General features: G+C 40.3%; 2 gene segments (V, D, J or C); both read right to left on the bottom strand.

Moving 5' to 3' along the window:
• LOC103241327 (immunoglobulin kappa variable 2-24-like) overlaps nucleotides 1-20,758 on the bottom strand; it is a 978,355-nt gene that overhangs the window by 499,661 nt on the left and 457,936 nt on the right.
• Nucleotides 18,503-19,016, bottom strand: LOC119622387 (immunoglobulin kappa variable 1-9-like). The segment is given in 2 exon segments: nucleotides 18,503-18,825; nucleotides 18,951-19,016. Coding segments are annotated over 2 exon segments (378 nt in total).

The raw sequence follows: 20,758 nt of genomic DNA on the forward strand, positions 1-20,758 counted from the left end.
AGCCACAAATAGGAACAAAATCATAGGAACAAAGTTATGTCCTTGCAGAAACTTGGATGCAGCTGGAAGTCATTTTCCTAAGTGAACTGATGCAGAAACAAAAAACTAAATACCACATCTTCTCACTTGTAAGTGGGAGCTAAACATGTGGTACCCATGGACATAAAGATGGGAACATATTTTTTAGTCTCTTTCTTTTTTTCCTTTTTGATTCCTAACACAAATTTGTTGGCATTGTTCACACAGACCTATAATGTCTGAGGTTTTATTCATTCTTCTTTATAATTTTTCCCTTCTTTATATGAGATCATTTCTATTGACTTGTTTTTCAGTTTACTGGTTCTTGCATCATATTATATTGCTGTTGCATTTATATAACACATTTTTCAATTTAGTTGTTGAACTTTTCATTTCTAGAATTTCCAGTAGGTCTGTTTTCATAGTTTCTCAGTTTGAGGGCCTCTATTTGTTGAATCGTTGTCTTTACAAATTCCTTTTTAATTCTTTTTTAAAGGTTAGAATAATTCTTTGAACATATATTTGATAAGGGTGGAGCACATAGACACTATGGAGATGGACCATAAGGCAGGGAGCTCAGAATTTGATTAGCTGAATTTGAAGTCTCTGAATAATGATGCTCTTGTGGGATTTAATTTTTTTCTGTGTTTTATGTTTCTCAGATTACAAATACCTTTTATTTTTAAGATAGTAACTATGTATAGAAATTCAGCTTATAAATCCCTGGAAAATTCTAACAGAACAATTGTTGAAAAAAATAGTTTCTCTTAGACTCCCAAACCAACCTCTGCCTGGGACCTGCCTTTGTCTCTGAGACTGTGAAATCTCTGATGAGGTTTTCAGTTGGGCAGCGAAATCACGGCAGGGCAGGCTCTGGGTGCTGTGGAGGACTGGAGGACACTCCTTCAGGGTTAGTGATGCTGGGAGTTTGAGGGGAGAGACTCAGCATGGAGCTGTCTGTGAGTTGCCCCAGCAATGCTGTCTGCACAGTGATCATCTCACAAGTGTACTCGGATGCCAGTGGATGGCCCAAATGTGGGCTCAGGTTGGACAAAGACAAAGGTTTAGGCATGAATATATGGGCCTCATTTGATACTCTGAAGTTTCAGCACAAGCATAATGAATTATATGGGAAAAGTAAGGAGTCACAAGGTTGTGATTTTTCATTTGATATTAAAATATATTCCCTCTGCTCATTTTTCCCTCCAGAATGTAACTACTGATATACATTTAACCAAAGTCACTGTTTTTCATTGTTGTTTTAGTAACTGACAGCCTGTGTGCAGAGTTCCTAAGTAACTGGGTAGCCAGACCATCATTCCTATGGGTGAAGCCAGGAAGTGACTGTGGATGTGAACAAATGTGAGTTTCATGTACATGTCATCAAAAGCCATGGGCCACTGATCTGGGGAGAACCCACAGTCATTTCACTTTCCCATACTCAGATGAGAGGTCACCTCGATTTGTGTTCTTCTGATGAACTCTACACACTGGATCACATTCTGAAGCTCTAGTTCACACTTCTTCTCTGTGCTAGAGGGACTCTGTCACTCACATGTCTTGTACCCTCTGCATAGGAAGATTTGTAATACATAAAAGCTGTTTTCTGCTAATTACCCATCAATTGTGTCATTTTCAGTCTTCCAGAGGTGTTACCTGCCCTATGGCTATGGGGTCTTCCAAAAGAATGGGCCAGAGGTGGAGCTGTGAAACTAGCTGGATAAAAAGTATAAGTGTCAAGATACGGTAAAGAAGTGGTGTTAATAATAATAATATTCCAAATTAGTCTGGGCTCTTGGCTGTGATTACTGGTAAGTGTGAAAGAATCTAAGTTTTGGTTTTTATTCTTTTTATTTCCATTGATAAAATAGTCAGAGTAAAGTGCACACTTCTTGAGTGTGCAGCTGAATAAAGTTTATGTGTAAGTCATTGTCCGGGTGGAATGATGGAGTATTTCACATGCCCTTGTGCTTCCCTCATGGACAGTCTTTGTAAGGTTTCCCTCCCATTCAGCAAAAGTAACTGTCCTTCTGACATCTAACACAATCATTTAGGTTTCCCTGTCTTGAACTTCGCATAAATAGCATGAAGTGTATTTTTATCTTTCCAGCCTTGGTATTGCTCCTTATTACTTTTAAGGCCTTCATTTCTTCCAATGGACTCAATGTCCTGTCTGATGTCATTTTCTGGGATTCTGAAGTATTTTCTCTTAACTATCTTATGAGACATAGCAACTAAGAATGAACATATTTGTTTACCAAAGAATATGTTTGCTTTTTTGTTCGAGTTGAAGGATATTTTCACTGGATATAGATTTCCTGGTTGCCTTCTTTTTTTTTTTTTTTTTCTTTCAGCATTTAAATATGTCATTTCACAGCTTCTAGCCTCTACTGGTCCCAATGAAAATGAAGCCAATAGCTATATTGTCGTGTCTCTGTATACAGTGTCTGCTTTCATTCTTCATGCAATTAAGATTTTCTCTTTGTCTTTCAATATTTTAATATAATGTGTTCAGTTATTAATGTCTATTGAGTATGTTAAAGGGTTTTATTGAAGTTTTTCTTCTAAGAATACTTTTTCTTACTTTTGAAAAGTTTTGTCATTATTTCTCCAAATATTTTTTTCAGCTACTTTCTCTTTCTCTCCTCCTTTGTGACTGTCATCATATATTTGTTGGTATCCTTCACTCTGAGCTATAAATCTCTGAAGTTTTCTTCCTTTTTTTCTAAACATTTTCTTCAGTCTCAATAGTTTTCCGGTCATCTATTTTCAAGTTAACAGATTGTTCTGTCATCTCAAATTGCTATTAGACTTAGCTAATACATATTTAAATTGGGTTATTGTACTTTTCATTTCTAGAGTTTCCATTTGGTCTTTTTTTTATACTTTCCATTTCTTTTCTTGAGTCTCTACTTGCTGAATCTTTTTTTTTTTTTTTTTTTTTAATATTTTCTTTTCTATGTCAAGGATCACAGTTTAAAAATAATTATTTTAACATCTGCATATTAACTGCTTTGTAGCCTTTGCTAAAGTCAACAATTAGGGCAAGTTAGAATCGGCTTTCATTGGCTATTTTCTGCTGTTATTGTTGTAGTTGCTTTATTTTTATTCCTTCAATATCGGTCATACTTCCCTTTTTCTTCCAGGATTTTTAAACTGAAAACTGTACATTTTTGATAATATATTATAGTACCTCTCTTTAGATTGTGGGCTTTTTAATTTTAATTTTAATATTCTTAGAAACAGAGTCTCACTCTGTCAGCCAGACTGGAGTGTGGTGCTGTGATCATAGCTCGTTGCAATCTCGACCTCTTGGGCTCAAGCGATCCTCCAGGTTCTTCCTCCTGGGTAGCTGGGAATATAGGGGCATGTCACCAATCTCTGGTTTTTAAAAAAAAAAAAAAAATTTGTAGAGATAAGGGTGTCACTATTTTTTCCAGCATGGTCTCAAACTCCTGGCCTTAAGTCATCCTTCTGCATCAGCCTCTCAAAGTACTGGGATTACAGGCTTGAGCTATCATGTCAGGTCTGGAATTTGTTTCATTTTTCTGAGCATTTTAAAATTTTCTTCTTAGTTGCTTGTCTGAACTTGCTGATAATACCTGACTTATGATAGTTGGAGTTAAAATTTTTTGAGTCAGATGGTGTGTAAGTGATATGCATTCAAGTAGAAATAGTACTAGTGTTCATACAGCTATTCTATCTTTTCTTTCAGTACAGTATTCAATCAATTACATAAGATACTCAACACTTTATTGTAAGATAAGCTTTGTGTTACATAATGTTGCCCAACTGTAGGCTAATGTATGTGTTCTGAGCAGATTTAGGATAAGATAAGGTGATTTATAATGTTAAATGGATTAGATGTATTTAAAGCATTCTCATTGCATGGTATTGAAAAATCTGCATCTCATGTGGTATTTGACCACTGATATCTCTGCTTCTTTTTATTCTTAATATTAATCTTTAGTTTGAATTTATAGGAACTGCACATGTATCTGCATAGTGTAGTGGTCAAAATGATTTGAAACATTTTGCTCAAATATCTGGAGCTTTTAAATCTGTCTTCTGTCAATCTATCTGTGTGTAGTTTAAAAAGCAAACTGCATGCAAAATGCAGCTAATTCTTACCTCCCTCTGGTTTTACTTTGCACCGGGAACACCTGGGTCTCATCACTCATATCTATAGCTTCTAGGTCACTAGGAATGTGTGCAGAGATTGTTTCAGCAATATGGGTCTATCTTATCCAGGAATCTGCTATTTGCCATCAACAGATGTACTACTTGCCCCAAAAAGGACATCATCTTGGACTAGTAAAGCTGTGGGCTTCTTCTGTATATTTCCTATGGAGTTCTCCATGTTTAGCTGGAAACACTGAAGAATTTTTTTCCACTCCTTGGCTTTACTCAATTCCATCCCCTTTGGCAGCAAGCTGCCAGTTTTATTTGCTATCTTCACACTGGTAAAAATCCAGTTCTGTAATTCATGCTTACTGAGCTGGGGGTAGAAGGGTGCTGTCACAGGCAAAAGGTTATAGACTTTTTCTGTCCTTACCCAAAGCACTAGTACTTTTATTTCTACAAAGAATATACACGCTTAATCATTTTATGCTTTGCCAATTTTCAAAGTGTTGAAATAGTTGTCATATTTTAGCTTTATATTTATATGTGTGTTTGTTGTTTATTTTTTAACAGAAGATTTATTCAGCTCTTTGTGATACCATAAACAGGGATGTTTTTAAAAATGCATTTAAATGAACATAGTAGCCATGCTGAAATGGTATGATATAATGGATTAACATAAGTAATTTTGGACTTGAGAACTTGAACTCCAAAATGGCCAAACAGAGCAGAGATGCTAAAACTGAGTGGCCACCACACTAGCTGTCTGTAAAGGAAGCAGCTGGTATAATTTAGTAACCACTGATGGTCTTGTTGAGGTTTTTGTTTCATGTCGAATCACTGTGGGAGGCCAGCTATAATCCTGCTGACAGTAATAAACTCCAACATCTTCAGGTTCCAGGCTGCTGATGGTGAGAGTGAACTCTGTTCCAGACCCACTGCCACTGAACCTGTCTGGGATGCCAGTGGCCCTGCTGGATGCATCATAGATAAGGAGCCTGGGAGCCTGCCCAGGTTTCTGCTGGTACCAGGCTAACCTGCTGCTAACACTCTGACTGGCCCTGCAGGAGAGGGTGGCTCTTTCCCCTGGAGACAAAGCCAAGGTGGCTGGAGACTGCGTCATTACAATTTCTCCGGTGGTATCTGAGATTGGAAATAAAACAGAAATGCACTATTGTAATCTAGACCAAAATCACTGTCTTTGAGTAGCGCCAAAATTGTTGACCTACATTGAAATTTAGCTATATTTCTTGCTGAGCAGAGGTGGCTGGAGTTTTCAGCGATGTGCAAAACCACCTCATGTTCCCCTCACCTGGGAGCCAGAGCAGCAGGAGGAAGAGAAGCTGTGCTGGGGCTTCCATGGTTCCCTCTGGGTCCTAACTGAGCAGTTCCTTCCCAGGGCTTTGACCCAGGCATTGATATGGGCTCTGGAATATAGGGCAGCTGGGAGGGACATGCAAAGCAGCTGGCGTGGGAGCTGGGCTTCCAGCCGCAGGGACCACCTGCTTCTTCCTCTCTGCACGGAGCATCCTGCGCCTCCCTGGTTGTCAGTTCAGAAAAGTCTGTTGGCTCAGTCTGAGTGTAGAACTTCCCCGTTGTGCTCACAGAATTTCACTCCTGTGTCTTTCTTCTCTTCAGTCACCCAAATTCACCCAGATGATGTCTGGTACAAGCCTGTTAAGAACAATATAAAAGGCTGTGTTTTTATTTCTCTCTTTCTATCCTCAATACGCCCAGTCATCTCCCTAAGTGCATTATTGGATCGATGGAAATGAAGAGTCTGTTAGAACATAATATTCCAGATGCACCTTTCTTTTGCTTGTTAGTAATGTTTTCTGAGGGTCCTGAAGCTTTCCATTAACCCAGACACACACCCTCTTTGAGTTAAAAGTCAAAAACTTCTGTTTGCAGTCCCGTGTCCTGGCAGGCCCTGACATAGATGCTCCATGGCTTGCCAATTGCTTGAAATTGATCAAGTAACTTCACTTCCCTGTGTCTCAGTTTCCATGTCTGTGTAACTGTGACAATAGTAGTACCTGCCTTACAGGGCTGTCGACAGTTTAAAGAAAATAAGATAAAACATTTACAATAGTACTCAGGATATTATGTGTGTGGCCATTAATTTTGTTTTTATTATTTAAGTATTCAGCACTATAGTCATCATCATTATAAATATACTTAGCATGGAAAATAGTCAAATCTAATCCAAGAATGTTTTATCCACAAATTAAATTCTAAGGTGTTTTCTTCAGTAACTGTACACAACTCTTAAAATCCTAATGATTTCTTCTTAATCTGTGCTAAATCAGACCTTCAATCATTTCCACCCATCCCTGTCTAACACATTACTTCTCATCATCCATTATCAAAATGTTACCCAGAAAAGGTTACCATTCCTGTTGCTGTCCTTCTTTATTATATAATCTTTATTCTACCTTGTTATCTTTTGTCTTATTCTGGCCCCAGGACTGATGATAAGGCAAAGCTACCATCATTACTTGTGGGCTTGCTCCAGTATAATTTTGTCAGGCTTGTTATCTTGGAAATGAAGACTATGTCTTGCAAAGAAACATATTCATTGAGGCAATGTGTTATGAAATAAAAGATTTTTTCTACTTATGATCCAATAATTAATTTAGAATGATTCGAACAGATTTTTGATGACAAAAAGGAGAAGATGATGTAAGAGAAAAATACAATACAATAGAAAACACAAGGTATTTAACACTTGCTTCATGGATTTTTTACATATATATTAGACATATGCTGGGTATATGTGTTCAATGATAATCTAAAAACTTAATGGTAACTAGTTTAAGGAATGCCTGCGTTACACTGAGTCTTGCCCACTTTTCCAATTATAAACAGAAAGCTACAGCACTATTTGAATAAGTATCAAATATTGTAGCTGCTATGGTAATGGTAGAGTAGATTGACTGAGATAAAAGCCTTGGAAATAGTAGAGGCTTGTCCTATGATGTTATGGCTGTTGCTGTGGTTGCTGTTGTTAGGAAATACAGTGGGAGTGAAAGCAGGTAGATTTACAAGCTCTGCTCTGCCTCATACTCACAACCCCCTCTAGAGATGGACAGATGGTGGTGCAGGAATCTCTGACACCTCTTAGAAGTCTTTTGTTCTTTCCAGAATCTTTCCTGACAAGTACTGTTTTGAGTCACAGATTAGGTGGAACTGGGTGTAGAAGAAAGCACTAGAGCAAGGGAAGATATTTTCCATCCCAGATGTCGTAGGAACAAGGAAATGGAATTTTTCATAGATTTATGCCACACTTCTATCATGTTGGGGAGAGAGGCATCAAACCAGGCTCATTCCTGAAAGAAGTATTACATTTTTAAAAGAGAAAGGACTATGAATTTCTTGTCAAATAGATGTTTAAAATTCAAAGCTACTGAGTTTGTTCTTTTGTTTGTTTGTTTGTTTGTTTTGAGACAGAGTCTCGCTCTGTCACCCAGGCTGAAGTGCAATGGCACGATTTTGGCTCACTGCAACCTCCATCTCTCTGTTTAAAGCAATTCTCCTGCCTCAGCCTCCCAAGTAGCTGGGATCACAGGTGTGTGCCAACACATCCAGCTTATTTTCATATTTTTAGTGGAGAAGGGTTTTCGCCATGTTGACCAGGCTGGTCTCAAACTCCTGACCTCAGGTGATCTGCCCGCCATGGCCTCCCAATGTGCTGGAATTACAGGCTCGAACCACTGCGCCCAGCCCTACTGATGTATCAATATTATTCATCTTCTTGAATACACCACATGGTAAAGTGCAAATTCACACTTTAAACTTGAGATTTCTACTCCTATGTGAATTGTACTACTGAGGAACAAAAAAATTCTGTATTGGTTGGGAGATGATACTTGACAGCGGTCAGTTTGTGAAGTGGAGGCTTATGTCACATAAAAATGGCGAATGGCCTCATACCCAGAAAAATTAGCATTTTTTATGAGCCGTATTACTACCACCAAGAAAGAACTGAATTGAAGCCTGTGACTACTTGATGAAGGAGGCATAAAGAATAGGGAAAGACTTGGGAGGCCGAGGAGGGTGGATCATGAGGTTAGGAGATCGAGACCATCCTGGCTAACACGGAAACTCCGTCTCTACTAAAAATACAAAAAAATTAGCAGGGCATGGTGGAGTCTCAGTTACTAATGAGGCTGAGGCAGGAGAATGGCATGAACCTGGGAGTCAGAGGTTGCAGTGAGCCAAGATTGCACCACTGCACTCCAGCCTGGGCAACAGAGCGAGACTCTGTCTCAGAAAAAAAAAAAAAAAAGAAGAGGGAAAGAAAAAGGACACAAAACACAATATGGTAAATGGAAAGGAGAAAGTCATTACATAGCGTATAAGAGTAAAATAAATAAAGAGAGGATATTATGAGTAATTTTGTGTCAACTAACTTGACAAAAGTGGTGCAGGGTGGATTCTTGGCCTCCCTCAGGAAGGAACACAGGATAAGCGGGTGGTGGAAGGAAATGGCTTTACTGAGGTGGCGGTTACAGCTCTGTGACTGCTCTTGCGGAGCGGAGCTCCCCACAGGCAGTGTGCCTGGAGCAGCGGCGCAGGGGCAGTTTTACAGTCACATTTATCCCCACTTTTAATGACCTGTTAATTAAGGAGTGGGTTATTCAGAAGTAGCTAGAAACTGGGCAGTAACTTTCAGGTGTTGCCATGGCAATGGTAAACTGACACGGCACTGGTGGGCATGTCTTATGGACAGGTGGTTCCAGTGTCTCTTCCTTGTGTCAGCCAGTCTTCAATCTAGTCCCGGGTTGAGTCCCATCCACCTCCTATCTCATTGCCCCTCAGAGATTAGATACTCCTCCTTAATCTTAAGGGGACTGCAGAAGAGCAGAGTCCAATTTCCATAAGTGCTTCCTGCTGACTTTATGGGTGCAGGCCTTCCCTAGCATTTGAGGAGTAATAATCTTTGGTACCTGAACTAAGGGACCCAATGGCAGGATGCTTTCATTTGTGGGGTCAGAAGACAGAAGGGATTGGAAGACTTTTGAAAAACCGTATCATCTTTACAAGAAATTTAGAAGATATAAACTTTACTAGGAGGTTAAACAAGAAAATTATAGTTGGAAGAGAGAGAAATATTAATGCTCCTTTGTCCACCCACAGAACCACATTATTAATCTATGTGTTTGCAATCAACAGCCTTAAATTTTCTAGGTTTTATAAATGGAGGTTGTGGTGTCCACCTTTTGTGCCTGCAGGACCTCATAAGAGACAGGTTTAACCCTGGACAGCTGTACCCAGCTAGTGACTTCCTGAAGCCTAACAGTAGTTAGAGTAATTAAGAATATCTGATAAGGGCCCCTTTATTCTAGTTATTATTGATTCTTGGGGGATCATTTTGTTGTTGTTGTTGTTGTTGTTGTTGTTTGAGACAGAGTCTCGCTCTGTTGCCCAGGCTGGAGTGCAGTGGCACAATCTTGGCTGGGCTCGCTGCAACCTCTGCCTCTTGGTTTCAAGCTATTTTCATGCCTCAGCTCCTGAGCGCCTGGGATTACAGACATGTACCGCCATGCTCAGCTAATTTTTTGTAATATTAGTAAAGATATGGTTTCGCTATTTCGGCAAGGCTGGTTTCGAACTCCTGGCCTCAAGTAATCCGCCCACCTCAGCCTCCCAAAGTGTTGAAATTACAGGCGGGAGCCAGTGCACCCAGCCAGTTCCTTCTTTTTAAGTTTTTAGTAAGACTAAGTCTTCTGGTTAAACAGAGGAGCTACTATTTTCTTTTGTGGAAAAGGACACTATCTTATTTTCATAAATTTAAAAGGCCTTTGAATCTGGCCTACATTTCAAATAGGGGTGCAGTGAGGTGTGTCTGACTCTGTTTCCCACAATGGCTTGAGTTAGATTTTTTTGGGTTTCTTTGGTAGTTCCTTTGGCCACTGGACTGGAGTCAAACAATTTATAGTCAATTAAACATTTTAGGCCAGACAGCATGGAGGTAGACAAATACTCATTAGCCCTTAAGCAGGTAGTTGATGAGATCAGGAGATAGAGGCCATCCTGGCTAACATGGTGAAACCGCATCACTACTAAAAATAAAAAAAAATAGCTGGGAGTGGTGGCATGTGCCTGTAGTCCTAGCTACTCAGGGAGGAGCCCCAAATAAGGTTATATATGTTTAAAAAAAAAAAAGCAAGTACATAGAATAATACTATATTGAGGGTAAAGATTGCTTCCACGGAACTCTAAGACAAAACACCTTAGCATCAAGGCCACAACAACAGTCAGAACTGGAGGTGAAAAAGTCACAACAGCTGATGAAAAAGCAAAAGGAGATAGCAATGATTCCAGGCCTTTTTAAAGGGAGAACAAGTTGAAAGCAGCAAAACACAACAGTTGAATCTCTAAGACATGAATCTCAGAAGTTTTAAAAGAAACTTGCTATCATATCAAAGGCAACATTTTCTGGCTCTATCACCCAGGCTGGAGTGCGGTGGCACGATCTTGGCTCACCACAGCCTCCACCTCCTGGGTTTCAGCCGTTCTCCTGCCTCAGCCTCCCGAGTAGCTAGTCTTACAGGTACATACCACTGCACCTGGCTAATTTTTGTATTTTTAGTAGAGACGGGGTTTTACCATGTTGGCCAAGCTGGTCTTGTACTCCTGACCCCAAATGATCCACCCTCCTCGGCCTCCCAAAGTGCTGGGATTACAGGCACGAGCCACTGCACCTGGCTTCAAAAACAAAATTTTCTATAATGTAGCAAATCAATAATTTAAGAAAACCCACTTTCAATATGCAGACCACTTTCTAGAAAGTGATTGGGCCATCACTGTTCTTGTCTCAGATTTCCACTTCCTGCATAGGAGGTGTAAGAAGAGGTAGCAAGACATTATGAAACTAAATTATAAGCGTTAATGCACAAAATATGACTAAAACACTATTTTTATTTTCTATTTTTTAAATTTTTATTTATTGTTATTATGTTTTCAGACTGGGTGTCACTCTTTTACCCAGGCTGGAGTGCAGTGGTGCGATCTCAGCTCACTGCAACCTTCACCTCCTGGGTTCAAGCAATTCTTGTGCCTCAGTTTCCCAAGTAGCTGGGATTATAGGCATAAACCACCATGTCCAGCTCATTTTTTTTGTATTTTTAGTAGAGACAGGTTTCACCATGTTGGCCAGGTTGGTTTTGAACTCCTGACCTCAAATGATCCACCCACCTTGGCCTCCCAAGGTGCTGAGATTACAGGCATGAGCACCATGTCTGGCCTTAAAGCAGCATTTTTATTAAATAAAGTGTAGAAGAAAAAGTGTAAATAAAGTGACAAAAAGAAAACAAAATGCTGTTATGGAAAATGATACCTTTAGGGGAGGAAACAAGACAAGGCAAGTGAAGATTCCCATAGGGTGAAGCTCCAATCCACAATCCTCAGACGAACGTCAATGCTGAAAACCCGGGAGCATCCAGGGAGTGGCCAACAATACCAAATGCTGAATCCCACAGTACCCGAGTATCAGCCTAGGAGTGTCCCCACACCAAATGCCAGGAAGCCCTGGAATATCCAGGGGCTGACCAGTGCAGGAAATTCCTGGAGCCTCAGTGGGGTGGCCAACAGTGAGCCCCAAAGGCCTGGTTGGGGCCATAGAACAATGTGACTCTGGCTTCTTAGAGTCAACAGAACAGGAGAATTCTTACAACCAAGTGTCCTGCCTTAAACAATTGCACAAACATAATTAGTAGGGAGCCAAAGACAAAACTGCAAAGCGAACACATATATCAGGGCAGAAAATAAGATAAAATGGCTGATGGATAAATAAAATGACATTAGATGAGAAATGACTAAGAGAAAGAGAAACGAGTATGTAGTCAGGTGTGCTATGGGGAATTCAAATGGACTATCTAGCCAAAGGACTTATTTCCTGGATCATCTGATATGGGGCAGGTGGGCAGAGGGGACACTTACAGGTGTGCAGGAACCAAAATGATGCCAAGCAGTCTCTAACGTGGGGCCTGCGTGAAGATCCTCCAGGGTCCCCAGCTTGGGTGGGTTGGGCTCCCGTGGGGGAACTGGAGCACAGAGCGGCTGGCCTGCATGAAGCAGTGGCTCTGTGGCCACTTACCCATCCCCAGGGCTCCACCGCCTGTCGGGAAAGATGATGGCTCTTAAAACAGCCTTTGGCTATTGTTAACAGCTCTGCAATGCTAGCAACTCTGTAGCTGTGATTGCTGTAGCGCTGATCACTGTCTCGCCCTCTCTCACTGGTCACTGTCTTGCCATTTCTCCAATAGCTGTCTTGCCCATTGCTGATCGCTATGTCCATCTTGTCACAAAATGCCATCTCTTGCTGTCTCTTGCTGTCCTGCTTCTCTGCCGTTTCCACTGACTCACTGCCACATCAAACGCTGCCTCTCACCATATCCCGTTTATCCTCCCTCCTCATTAAACATCCATCTGCCTGTCCAGGCCTTGCGTTCCCAGGCTGATGTCTCTGTCCTGGGCCAGGTACTGGAGAGTATTGTTCCTCTAGCTTCACCAATAAGTCGTGGTTCTCTCGAATCCAACCTACTTACTGCACCAATTTTGCCAAGAAGGTTTGCTGTGCACTGGTTGCCAACTTACCTAAATTGGGTGAGACGCAACACCCATGAACAACCAATTACATGAAGTGGATTACTAGTTACAGAGAGTCAGCAAGAGAGAGCAGAAAGCTGCCGGGGCCTGATTGACTCTAGACCATGCATACCCCACAAGGACTGCAGCTGAGGGACCCTGGAATGCAGCCCACCCTGGGTTTTATGTCTTAGAATCACATGACACGCTGGGCTAGAGTGTTGAAGAATTTCCTGTTTCTATTAGGGACAGAAATGGAATCCAGGTTGTTCTGGACAATAATGCCCTTTCTCAGAATGTTACAGTTCCAGAACATTCTAGAGTTATTCCAGAAAACTACAAGCAAGAAAGAGAAGAGGACTGGGTTGACGTAATGTCCTCTAGTTACATCCATGTTGCAGCATGTGTCAGAATTTCCCTTTTTAGAGCTAAATAATATGCTATTGGATGTATACACCACATTTGGGTTACCAGTTCCCTCCTTTGTGAACATTTGAGTTGCTTCTACATTTTGGTTATTGTGAATAATTTGATTCTGAGTGGTATACAAGTATCGCCTCAAGTTAATGTCTTCAATTATTTGGGTGTATGTCCAAAAGTGGAATCGCTGAATTATATATTATTTCTATTATTAATTCTTTGAGGAATTGCCATATGGTTTCCTACAGCAGGTAACCCATTTACATCACCACAACAGTGTCCGCAGGAGCTCCATTTCCCTAAATTCTCACCAAGACTGGTCATTTTCTGTCTGAAAAAAAAAAATCCTAATAGGTGTGAAGAGGGTTTTGTTTTTATTTTTCTAAGGATTAACGATATTAAGATCTTTTCCTGTGCTAGTTATCTAATTATCTCCAAAGAATATTCTTCAGAGAAATGTCGATTCATGTACTTTTCTCATTTTTAATCAGGTTTCTATTTTAATGTTGACATGTAGGACTTACTCTATATAGTGGATATCATTATCCTGTTATCAGATATATGATTTACAAACTTTTATTCTAGTCCACATGTTGCATTTTCACTGTTGATTATGACTTTTGATGCACATTTAAAATTTTATGTAGTCCAATTTATCTTCTTTTCTACTTTTGCCTCTATTTTGGTGTTAAAGGTGTTAGTATTCAAATGTCTATAAATACTGACTTACTATGCAGAGAAGGTCACTCTAGACCATCTCTCTGATGTACACTCTTCTATTTTGTACCAGGGGACAGTGCAGCTACGTGAGAACCCAGTGGCTTTCCCGAGCTTATTTGTCTTGCATTTTTGGTGACATGGCAACCTGGAGAGAACAGATGAGAATAAAAGTACATCCTTAAAAGAGGAGGTAATAGCCTGTCTGGATAAAGCATCAACTTCCAGTCTCTTCTATTTTAGATTCCTCTTCTGTGTTAATCTTCCCTGATATAAAAATTCTCAGGAAGAATTTTCTTGACAATTGGTTTACTTCTGGAGAATCTCCTTTTAGGCAGATAAGGGATATTTAGGAAAAGCCTTTTTGTGCATTTGCTGCTTTCTAAATGCCTTTGGTTTTACATAATCATCATACCAATGCAGCATAGTTTGAGATGTTATTTTCTGGATTCCTTTACTTGCAACCCACCTGCCAAGATGCTGTTCCAGAGAGATGCAGCTACAGACTGACAGGGTAGTTGACCCCTGAACAACTTGGAGGTTGGGGCACTGAGCACTGGTGCAGATGAAAACCTGTGTAGAACTTTTGCATTTCTAATTTAAGTACTAACAGCTTACTTTTGACTGTTAGCCTTAGTGGTAAAATAAATAGTTGATTAACTATGTTTTTAAGTTATTTATATTATATACTCTATTATTCCAATAAAGCATGGTAAAGAAAACAATTATTATTAAGTTATTAAGAAAACTATAAAAAGGAGAAAATATATTTACTACTTATTAAGTGCTTGCTCACAGGTGACACATACACAAGAAAATATAAGTGGATCTGCAAATTTCAAACCCAATTTATTCGAGGGTTAACTGAACCAGGATGAATGTAGCAGTCCCCATCTGTAGTCTAGGGCTTTCGCCTTTGCTGTACCTCTGCTCACTTCCAGTGGCAATATCCGTGTCTTATGCTCTTTATGATCTTGGGCAGAGAACTCTGCCTGCGTGCGTTGGTGACCAAAGGGCCTGGAATGTGTATCCCTTAGAAAGCGCTATGGTTTGACTCCGTCCTCCAGAATCCATCTGTTGTAAAGTTAATTCTCAGTGTAATGGTATTGCCAGGTGGGGCCTACTAGGATGTGTTTAGGTCGTCAGGGTGGAGCCCTCTAGTGGAATACATTAATGCCACTATAAACAGGGATTATAGGGCTGGGATCTCTCTGTCTCTCTTCGACTTGTCTGTCACATTAAGATATGGCGTTCCTTCCTTTGAAGGATCCAAAACTCCCGGTATCATCTTGAAACTGGAGTAAGCAGTCCTTAACTTGCCCATGCCTTGATCTTAAATTTCCCATTCTCCAGAAGTGTGAGAAAATATATCTCAATTTTTTATGAACTACACAGTGACAAGGAATCTGTTATAGCAGCTTGAAAGAGAGCAAGAGAGACAGCTCACAATCAGTGAGGACAGGATGAGGGGTATACATACTCCAGCTTCCTCATCTCTCAGGTGGAACAGCCCAGAGGAATTTAGTCATGTTTCCACATGTGGTTGATCTTCAGTTATCCTGAGTCAGGTGGGTCGTTGATGTGTCTTTTACCATTCATCTTCTGTTCTCTTCCTCACTTTCCTCCTTCCTCCCAGTGTAAATTTGCTGCCTAAACAGGAATCTTCATTGCTGGTGGACCCAAACTAAGATACTGGAAAAAAAAAATCGTTAATCTTTCGTATGAGGGGTATTTCTCATCTGAATTCTAATAATTTCTTTTTCTTTTAAATATAGGAATATTCAGGAAACAATTTTTTTTTACCAACTATTTTACATTGAATTTGTGAAGTGATTTTGTTTTTCTGTGCGTTAAAACCAAAAATTAAGTTGTAAGCCACCAACCAGCTGAATGGATTCCTCTTTTGATAGAGATAACTTCAAAGAAATCTGAAAAACTAGGTTAGGGCATGACTGGCAGGTGGGCTTAGATGTGCCTCATTATAATCTCCTCTCTTTGGAGTTCAGACACAACTGACCAGCATTATCATTACAACAGAGATCACTGGACTGATAAAACAGATACTTTGTAGCAATAAGATACCATACTCCAACATGACAGAGAATAGGCCCTGAAGAAAATCTAAATATTTTACCCTAAAAATATTTCTTTGATATATTCTGAAGTGGCCCTGCTAAGCTGCCTGTTGTGGGGGAAATTTGCATTCTATAGAGAATCTCCTCCCCTTACTAAGTCTTTTTTAAAGAGTCTGACATTTTTTTAAAGGTCTGATAGCAGCATTCACCATCTACTTTATTTGCTACCCATAGGATTCATCTACATGACAAGAACCTTTGCTTCCACAACCCCTTTTCTAGAATCAAGTATTTCTTTATGATGAATTCAACTCTTTAGACAGAGCTTAACTCTTTCAACCAATAGCCAGTCAGGAAAGCTTTGAATCCACCTATGACCTGGAAGCCCCTGCTTGAAGCTTTCTCACCTTTCCAGGACAAACTAATGTATATCTGATATGTATTGATGTATGTCTTTGCCTGTAATTTCTGTGTCTCCCTAAAGTGCATAAAACCAATGTACCCAACCACGTTGGGTACATGTTTACAGGACCTCCTAAGGCTGTGTCACAGGCCATAAGCCTTATTTTTGGCAAAATAACCCTGTAAACTGATTGAGACCTGTCTCAGATACTGTTTTGTTTACACTGGGTCACAAAATTTAAAAATCCTCTAAAATGATCCACACATCAACAAATCTACATTAGAGATAGTGGAGTGAGTGAACCCCAACAGATAAAACAAGTTAGAGGAACCTGAGTCTAAGATTTTGTCCAGCTCTCTTGATTCGTAAGTAGGACAATTTTGGGGAAAATGTTTATTGTTGGTGGAATGAATAATGTCCCACCCCAAAAGAAGTCCATGTCCTCGTATCTGGAACCCGAGTGTTATAGGAGTTTTTAAGAAATTATTTTAGGCAGAGAGAGAGAGGAAAAAGGGTCCTTGGGAAGGTTTTGTTTCTTTTAAAGCAGCTCTAGAAACACTTCTTGTCTAGAGGAAAGCCCTGGCTCCTAGAGTCAGGTTGGGGAGCTTTCCTATGCAAATGCAAGTCATTAGAAACTAGATTCACCCAAACATGGCGATTCCCACTGTCTTCTTCCTTGTCAACACATGTGCCTGGAGAAAAACCTGAAAGATGCTGTAGGAAGCTGAGAACAACAGCACCACCATCCTTAAGCTTTCAGACAGGACTGAGGATGACATGGTTAGATAGCCCATACTTTAGGGGCAGATGCATTCTATTTTCTGAGGGAGTACCAGAGAATCCTGCTTCTACTATCAACCTTCCTGACTACAGTATCCTTGGCTTTGAAAGGTTGTAGTGTAAAAGATAATCATAGGAATTCGGTCATTCTTGTCATACCCAACAGAGGCAAGAAACCAGGAGGGAAAGGCACTCGGGATGCAAAATATTGCTTATAGAATGCAATTGACATAGGCCTTATTATCCCATGGAACTAATGTTTATGGTTTTTTGAATAACCATAGAAACTGACTCCCCCAGTCTTAAAACTCAAGATAGTTACATTTGTTAATCTGAGTTCTTTTTTCAGGAAACCAACCGTCAGGCCTCTAGATACAATCAAGGAGCTGAAAGTTACATATCACTGAATTGGGACAGTGAGACATCAGACCCTTTGCCCATCATGATTGCTTAACTGACCTCCTGCTTCCTGTTGACCAAATTATCTTCTTTACCCCTCCCTAATTCCTGTTTTCCCACATTTCTTCCCTGCTATCTAAACACCTACTTTTAGTTGGTCAGGGAGATACATTTGCGAATGGTGTCCCATCTCCTCGGCTGCAGCACCTGTTTAAAGCCTGTTCCTTGGCAATACTGTTGTCTTAGTGATTGGCTTTCTGTGTGGTGAGCAACAGGATCTACATTGGATCCCTGGCATTTCAGTAACAAAATTATATGCAAGCTTCACTGCTTTGGGTTATTGTAAACTGACATCAAATTTACCCACAACTTCTGAGATAACTTAATATAACTCTAGGATTCAGTTTGTCCACCACTGCTTGCCAGTGTGAACTTGCCAGCTCCCAATTCTTACTAGACACAATAAAATTTCTCAAAGAACGACAGGTAGTAATTTCCCTTTTTCATAAAACTCTTTGTTCTTCCAACATATTGCAGACCATTGAGTTTTTCTGTATGCCCCATTTGCAAACATTTCCTAACAACTATTAAATTAGCAATCATTAAATTTAGAGATTTATCTCTACATTTTAATTAGATGTCAATACTTTAGACTCTAATTCTCTGTATTAAGACAATTGCTGCTTAAAAGATCTATAGTGGCTTCTTCTCTGTTATATGAATTCCAACTGAAGTCACAAACTAGATTCCTCAGGTGTCATGATCTCTGTCTTCATTAAATCAGCAGAGGCATTGCTATGTCTGTGCAGCTGGGGCTGAGAAAAGGAAAAGAAATTGGGATGCAGAGGTGACTTCATGTCCCCCTCTACCGACACCATCAGAGTGTGGCTGCATCTGAGGAACACTCTCAGCCCATGGAGGCATCAGGAGGAGCAGCTGGGGCAGCCCAGCCTCACACATCTGCTTCCCTGGGGGTTTATGTTCGGGTGTGTAACACTGTGGGAGGGTAACTTTTATACTGTTGACAGTAATAAGTTGCAAAATCTTCAGGCTGCAGGCTGCTGATGGTGAGAGTGAAATCTGTCCCAGATCCACTGCCGCTGAACCTTGATGGGACCCCACTTTGCAAAGTGGTTGCATAATAGATCAGGAGCTTAGGGGCTTTCCCCGGTTTCTGCTGATACCAATTTAAATAACTGCTAATGCCCTGACTTGCCCGGCAAGTGATGGTGACAGTGTCTCCTACAGATGCAGACAGGGAGGATGGAGACTGGGTCATCTGGATGTCACATCTGGCACCTGAGATTGGAAACATAAAAACAAATGTCCACACAACTAATCACGTTGTAAGAGAAGTTCCCTGAAGAGCCAGGCTGTACTGAGCACACGGGGCTGAGTAAATTCCTAGTGTTCTCCTTCCTTACCTGGGAGCCAGAGCAGCAGGAGCCCTAGGAGATGAGCGGGGGCCATCATGTCCATGCTGTGTCCTGACTGTGTCTGACTCCTGCAAGAAGTGTGACCTGCCTATTAAGAAGTCTTCAGGGCAGGAGGATGTGCTCTGAGAACATGCAAATGAGCAGGGGATGGGGCGGACTGGGCACAGCTGCAGGGCTGGCTGATCAGAGTAACTCAGCACCAGCTCAGTGTCCCCAAGTGTCCCAGGTAAGAGCAGGGTAGCACAAATTTGTTGGCAGAGAATATGTTTCCACTGGGGACTATTTTGTTATGAGAGACATTTTTTCGGTATTTTTTTTTTTGACCGTTTGAAATATTCCTCAGGAGTCGATGGAGTAATGTATTTCATTGGTGTATGGGGATTATTTAGAAGAGTATTCTTGTGTGTAGGAAATACATAGTAAAATGTTAAATGGTATGGTTCTCAGGTCTTCAAAAGACTCTCATGAGATAGCGATTAGGGAAGGGGTTACTTTGTACTATACTTGCAACATTTCTGTGAGTTTAACATTGTTCCTTTATAAAAAAATTAAAAATAAAATTTATTGACATGATGCTACGTATATTCGTTAAGAATCAAGCAAATGGTGTTATGCCATTGTTCTTACCACTATAAGATCAAGCAGTTTACTACAGATGCACAGAGATGATACTGTATTTCCTCAATGAATGCAGCACTCGCACATCCGCCATTATCAAGAGCTGCAGATCTTTATAGTACCCAGAGACTAAATGGGCTGCACCTTATTCTTGTTTTGGGCTCCTCCATAGTCTACCTTCTTTTCTGCCACTGAGTATTATTTCCCAAAGTTCTTCTTTCTTAGTGAGGGTGACCACTATACGGAGCATGTCCCTGCCATGCACCATCAATAACACTTTCCTCTTTTACATTTCATCAGTGATTGGGACATCACCATGACCCAGACACCAGCGACCCTGTTAACATTTTTAGGAAAGAGACACTGAATCTCTTATCAAGCAATTGCCTATGTACATGGAGAAAGGAGTTTGATCCAAATGAACCTGGAAATGATTTGCAATCCTTATATCGCACATCTGTAATGTACCCAAAAATGTCCCAGCCTGGCTCAGTAGCAGGGGAAATGGCTCCAACTACATTGGCATCACTGGGCTACAGCCTAGGGCTCCACAATATTTTACTGATACCAGACTTGGAGAGCAAAATGACAGTGCTGTAGCCTGTGCACAAACCTTCCTGCTGCTTTGTAAGCAGCCTGAATTGTAAGGGAACTTAGTTATATTGAGAGAAATGAAGAAATCTCCATTTGTCTTCTAAATGTTTGCTGAAAATGAACTGACAAAAGAAAGATATATGAGAGAAAAGGAAAACAAAATTCATTTAAAATGCAGTGGGATATCATAGCAGGGTGATTACCCTGATAACTCAATGAGATCCAGTTGTTCATATTTCCTTTCTAGGGAAGAGGGAATTGGGAAGTGTAGGCAACCTGGAGAGAATAGATGAGAACAGAAGTGCATCCTCAAAAGAATAGGTAACGGCTTGTCTAGATAAAGCATCAACTTCCAATCTCTTCTATTTTTGATTCCTGTTCTATGTTAATCTTCCCTGATATAAAATTTCCTAGGCAGAATTTTCTTGACGATCGGTTTCCTTCTGGAGAATCTGCTTTTAAGCAGATAAGGGATATTTAGGAAAAGACTTTTTGTGCATTTGCTGCTTTCTAAATGACTTTGGTTTCACATAATCATAACACTAATTCAAGATAACTTGAGATAGTATTTTCTGGATTCGTTT

The sequence above is a fragment of the Chlorocebus sabaeus genome, chromosome 14 (assembly GCF_047675955.1).
Source record: "Chlorocebus sabaeus isolate Y175 chromosome 14, mChlSab1.0.hap1, whole genome shotgun sequence".
Lineage (NCBI taxonomy): Eukaryota > Metazoa > Chordata > Mammalia > Primates > Cercopithecidae > Chlorocebus > Chlorocebus sabaeus.